The sequence below is a fragment of the Cydia strobilella genome, chromosome 13 (genome assembly GCF_947568885.1).
Source record: "Cydia strobilella chromosome 13, ilCydStro3.1, whole genome shotgun sequence".
Lineage (NCBI taxonomy): Eukaryota > Metazoa > Arthropoda > Insecta > Lepidoptera > Tortricidae > Cydia > Cydia strobilella.
The window spans coordinates 13,782,002-13,788,001 of NC_086053.1; the positions used below are offsets into that span (position 1 = coordinate 13,782,002).

The window sequence follows — 6,000 nt, forward strand, 5'->3', positions numbered from 1 at the left end:
CCAGGTGTCTGCGTCGACTGGTGGGCGCTCGGGGTCCTCACCTACGAGATGTTAGCTGGACGGAGCCCCTTCGACATAGCCCAGGCTGCAGACAACCCCGACCAGAACACTGAGGACTACCTGTTCCAGGTGAGGTGACTAGCCCAGGTGTCTGCGTCGACTGGTGGGCGCTCGGGGTCCTCACCTACGAGATGTTAGCTGGACGGAGCCCCTTCGACATAGCCCAGGCTGCAGACAACCCCGACCAGAACACTGAGGACTACCTGTTCCAGGTGAGGTGACTAGCCCAGGTGTCTGCGTCGACTGGTGGGCGCTCGGGGTCCTCACCTACGAGATGTTAGCTGGACGGAGCCCCTTCGATATAGCCCAGGCTGCAGACAATCCCGACCAGAACACTGAGGACTACCTGTTCCAGGTGAGGTGACTAGCCCAGGTGTCTGCGTCGACTGGTGGGCGCTCGGGGTCCTCACCTACGAGATGTTAGCTGGACGGAGCCCCTTCGACATAGCCCAGGCTGCAGACAACCCCGACCAGAACACTGAGGACTACCTGTTCCAGGTGAGGTGACTAGCCCAGGTGTCTGCGTCGACTGGTGGGCGCTCGGGGTCCTCACCTACGAGATGTTAGCTGGACGGAGCCCCTTCGATATAGCCCAGGCTGCAGACAATCCCGACCAGAACACTGAGGACTACCTGTTCCAGGTGAGGTGACTAGCCCAGGTGTCTGCGTCGACTGGTGGGCGCTCGGGGTCCTCACCTACGAGATGTTAGCTGGACGGAGCCCCTTCGACATAGCCCAGGCTGCCGACAACCCTGACCAGAACACTGAGGACTACCTGTTCCAGGTGACATCACTGTTGACAATATTTGCGAATTCCTGACAGCAAACGAACTCCGAAAAATAGTACGGGGGAGCCTTAGCTTGCTGCTCACACCCCCACGGACGCTCCACAGTGCGATGCACATCTGAAAAACGCACAGAGCTTACGATTGAACTGTATTTATGTCAATTTGAGACAGTGTCATGACTAACTAAATACTGAGACCAGAATACTGAAAACCTGACAAGTAACATTAGCGCGTCTGCATTCGAAAAATTGGTTAATTTGGGAAAGAAAGAAAATTAATAAGAATTGCGAGGATTTTTAACCTATACAAATACGTCCTAGCCAATCTAGTCGTTCAACCTATCCTCGAATTGGAGGATGGGAGTCATAGATTGATATCACAATAGAGATTCGAGGCTTCAATAAGTCTTTTTTTATTGTTTAACCTAGAAGGGTTGCAAGATAGGAATCATGAATATATAACACAATATAACTTCAACATTTGACTTAATACTTTCCAGGTGATCCTAGAGAAGACGATCCGTATCCCCCGCTCGCTGTCCGTGAAGGCCGCGTCCGTGCTGAAGGGCTTCCTCAACAAGAGCCCCTCGGAGCGGCTCGGCTGCGGCGAGAGCGGCTTCATGGACATCGTGCAGCATCCCTTCTTCAAGAGCATCGAGTGGGAGATGGTAACTAATACTATTAAAAGTAGTCCGTGTATATAGGTATATATATATATAGTCCTCCACATCGATTTCGATGACGGCGACCTCAACAATCAAGGCTTTTTCCTCTCATGAGCTCTTATGTGGCTGGCCAGGCCAAACTTGCTCTTTAAAACTCTTTTACACTCACGGCCGTAGTCGTTTTACATCTAACGTCGTGAGGCGGTTTTCCTCAAACGACTTGATGGATTCGAAGATGGTAGCCCGTGGCCGATGGTGGACCGTTTCCCAGCGAGCTCCTCCCAACGTGTAGGTAGGATCGATATAACACCGTGGATATAACACGCATTTGGACCGCAAGACTGCATCAGATATTTTATATCCATGTTTTTTTCTGTAGCTGTGTTTGTAATCATTCATTCTCCTGCCGATACCTATACTTCTGACGAAGGCTGTGGAGGACGTAATATTTTATTTTATTTTATTAGAAGACCTATATTCAGCATGTTCAGTTATTAAGTGTTTGAGGGAGTAGTAGATTCGTGTGTAATATTAATATGATAATGTTTGTGTATCAGCTGGAGCAGAAGCAGGTGGTGCCGCCGTTCAAGCCGCGGCTGGAGGGCGAGCGCGACCTGGCCAACTTCCCGCCCGAGTTCACCGACGAGCCCGTGCATCTCACGCCCGACAACGAGTGAGTCGTATCATTCAATCATACTTATTTGTGCAACAAGAGAGGAAAGTTGGTTTTTCTTGCGAGTGTTTATTTTGAGTCCCGAGAAAGCGAAAGATTCTATAATTGAATCACAAGCGAAGCGAGTGATTCTAAGTTAGAAACTTGAGCGTAGCGAGGGACTCAAAAACACGAGATGTAAAATAACTTTGCTCTCGTGTTGCACATATAATTTTTCACCTCAGTAGTGTGAACATATTAAAGGTTAAAATGTATTTCGAATTACACAGAATAATACAGAAAAAAGAAAAAAAAAAACGAATTTGTAATTTAAAAAAAACATAGAAGTATGAAGTGGCAGTTCATGGCCTTCACTAAATTAAAAAGCTACTTTGTTTCACTCTCTGGAGCGAGGAAAGTCGCACTTTCTTAATTCCCTGGAGTGACGAAAGTAGGCTTGTTCGAGCTGCTGAGGTAAGAATATATTTAACTATTGCAAGAACATAGTGTTTGATACAATCGAAAGTCTTAAAATAAAAAGTAGTCCTTATATTCTACCCCATGATAGGCATGCAATAGAAAGCAAGCGGCAAGCAAGCATGCAAACATTATTTACAATTTATAATATAAACATAAAATTTATTATTGTACAAATGTGATGTGATTGACTAACGTCTAAACAATTGTTAAATTCACAGCAACGTGATCGCTGACATCGACCAGTCGGAGTTCGAGGGCTTCGAGTACGTGAACCCGCTCCTCATGTCCCTCGAGGACTGCGTGTGACACCACGCTTGCCTGCTGCACCCCTACCACGACCCCGCCATGGTAAATACTACCTTACCACTCGACAATACGGTACAGTCAAGGCAATTCAATATCGACACGGTAAAAGTGACAAAAATATGTATACACAACCTTATTATCCATATATTGAGTATTTAATACCTTGACTGTACAAATACGCTATACGGTTTTGGTTTGTAGGTACCTACTAGTGTCAGAGCGACGTACACGCAGCTGCAAAAGTACATACCCACTATCAATGAATATACATAAAGTGGGTATACCTATACACCTTTGTAGTTCGCTGTACGTATATAAATACTAGAGATCTTGCCCTATGACGGTGTTCCCAGCAATAAATTTTATATATGCCGGTGTTTATTTATTTATTTAAACTTTATTGCACAGTAAAAGTTGTACTAAAAGCGATCTTAATGCCTGAAGGCATTCTCTACCAGTTAACCTTTGGGCAAAACAGAGATCAAATATAGTGATAGGTGCGGGAGGTGTTCTCCCCATTGGCCCTAATATTGATTGTAATATTTGTTGTTAGGCGTTCGGTTACGGCGAGTCGTCCTCGTCGGACTACGACTCGGTGTGCTCGTCGCTGCCGCCGCGCAAGCCCACGCTGCTGCAGCACATGTTCTGTCTGCCGCTCAACTGACCCCGCCACGACTAACCGGTCACAACCCCAACCCCAACCCCAACCGGTTACACATACCAATTAACCGGTTTCGAGATTTCGTTGTAGCTTTTTAATTCTGCAGCACATGTTCTGTCTGCCGCTCAACTGACCCCGCCACGACTAACCGGTCACAACCCCAACCCCAACCCCAACCGGTTACACATACCAATTAACCGGTTTCGAGATTTCGTTGTAGCTTTTTAATTCTGCAGCACATGTTCGGTCTGCCGCTCAACTGACCCCGCCAAGACTAACCGGTCACTACCGTAACCGGTTACACATACCAATTAACCGGTTTGGAGTTGTCGTTGTAGTATTTATTTTATTTCAAAATTGTAAATTGTATTTGAGTCTGTCTAAGATAACTTTGTACCGAATTGCACAGAAATTACTGTCATTACCACACTTTTTCATTGAAAATGCCATGCAGTTGGCTTGGTCCGTCTCTAGAATATGTCGTTTTAATGTTGTAAATTGCTTTTACAATTCTAGGTTCTGAATAGTCCCAGCAAAGAGTTATTAATAGTAGTACTGGTATAGTCTAATAAAAATGCGTGCCTCGAATTCGACAGGTGAACGGCACCGCACATTACGCGGTTATTCTCGTTGTCAAAACTTACCACAAAATATATAGCGCCGTATAACGTCATCTTCAGCTGTCAAACATCGAGGCACGATTTTAACTTAGAATACACGTCTTATCCTATCAATGCATCTTTGGTACTGGAATGACATGCTTCCGTTTACATTAGATGTGAGATCGTGGCGACGTGTATTTGCAAAAAGTGATTCTTTTGTACTTACATACTTAAAATTATAAAACAAATTTATTTTAACCGGTTGGAAAACCTCGATGGAAAGTGAATTTTGAAATAAACCATTGTTGAAAAACAAGTAAAAATTAAAGTATTAATAAGCTAGTGACAATTGTTACACCAAACAAAAATTATACAAAAGTCACATTAATGTGTGGCCATGGTGGCCAAGCTGGCCAAAGTTAAAACTTGGAATCGACTTAATATTAATTTTGAAGAATGCCTCGAGCGTGTAGCGGACAAAGGCTTGCCTTGTTATATGATACGGTTCGAATGTAAAGTCAATTGTAAAACATGATAAGCGACGTATCTTCAAGCCTAATATTTAAATTTCTGGCTGTTACAGACTGAAGTGAAAAAAATAAACCAAACGATTTCAGAATTTATCTAAAATTATATAAAAATGTAAAGCTTTAGATTAGATATTACTTGTGTTCACTATTATTTCTTCACCTCAGAATATTTGTAAAGTATGTTTTTGTGGTTCCGTGACCCGAAGAGTATAAATAGAAAGTATTTACATAAGCACTTAGCTCCAAAAAAAATAAGTATAAATCTGTCTAAATAATCTAACATGTGTTTATGAAATAAAACTATGAAAACGGATTATATCGCGTATATTGAATTTATAATACATCCCGACGTTTCGAACTCTTTACAGCGTTCGTGGTCAACTATCGCGACGCCGATGGTGAGTAACTATCGCGGTAACCGAAGACAATATAACATGTGTTTAATTTTTGGAGCTAACTGTTTATATGTAAATATTAAACGTAGTAAACAGATCTGAATATATTCTACTTCTCTTCGAAAGGAACAGATGGGAGTTGACACAGACACTGTTCTGGTGGTTGGTGCTCGAAGTCCTTATCTAGGTAACCCTTCAGCATTCAGCTGGGTAGCAGGTGGCGTCACACAGTTTTCCTATTATATTATAATAAATCTTAGATCACTTCGAATTAAGCCCGAAGCCACTTTGGGCTGAAAAACGCTTCTTATGTACATAAAATTATCTCTATGTATACAAAACATATAAATAAATATAAATATTTTTGAAACTATTCTAATGTCTCTTCGCGTACGCGAACACCGAGCTACATCGCGGTGTCTACCATCTATATATGTTTCTTGAGCAATAATATATTGTAGTTATATATCTATATGGGGACAGGTGATAATGCTCAATGAATGGCACGTAAGGAATTAAAAGTAGATAAAAATATCGCCCTTTAAACGCAGGCGCGTATTTTAGCCCTTCTCCAATATTAGTGTTTTCCCTAGAAGCCTAGTTTAAGCTAGTCTTGCTACGATTCTTTGCAAGGAGTCTCGCGTGGCGTGTACTGTGTTAGAACTGTATAGTAATAATCCTTGTATGATTCAGAGAACAAATCGAATGTAAACCTTGTCTATATGAGTGTAAGGACTGTAATCGCTACCAGCCGTACTAAGCCGAGTGTACATAAGTCACGCTTTATTCCTATTATATTGTAAATTAATGTATCCATTCCCTACCGTAGCTCCCGTTGTCGTTCATAGCTAACACCACTCGT

The 6,000-nt window shown here is 42.9% G+C and overlaps 1 protein-coding gene across 1 annotated transcript in view; it reads left to right on the forward strand.

The window, feature by feature from the left end:
• Positions 1 to 5,027, forward strand: part of LOC134746855 (atypical protein kinase C-like) — a 180,990-nt gene extending 175,963 nt beyond the window's left edge. The window contains exons 10-13 of the mRNA XM_063681421.1: positions 1,348 to 1,515; positions 2,070 to 2,185; positions 2,863 to 2,992; positions 3,504 to 5,027. Of these exons, the coding sequence (XP_063537491.1) occupies positions 1,348 to 1,515; positions 2,070 to 2,185; positions 2,863 to 2,950 (372 nt within the window). The 3' untranslated portion in view covers positions 2,951 to 2,992; positions 3,504 to 5,027. The remainder of the gene's footprint in view (positions 1 to 1,347; positions 1,516 to 2,069; positions 2,186 to 2,862; positions 2,993 to 3,503) is intronic.
• Positions 5,028 to 6,000: the final 973 nt, after the last annotated feature.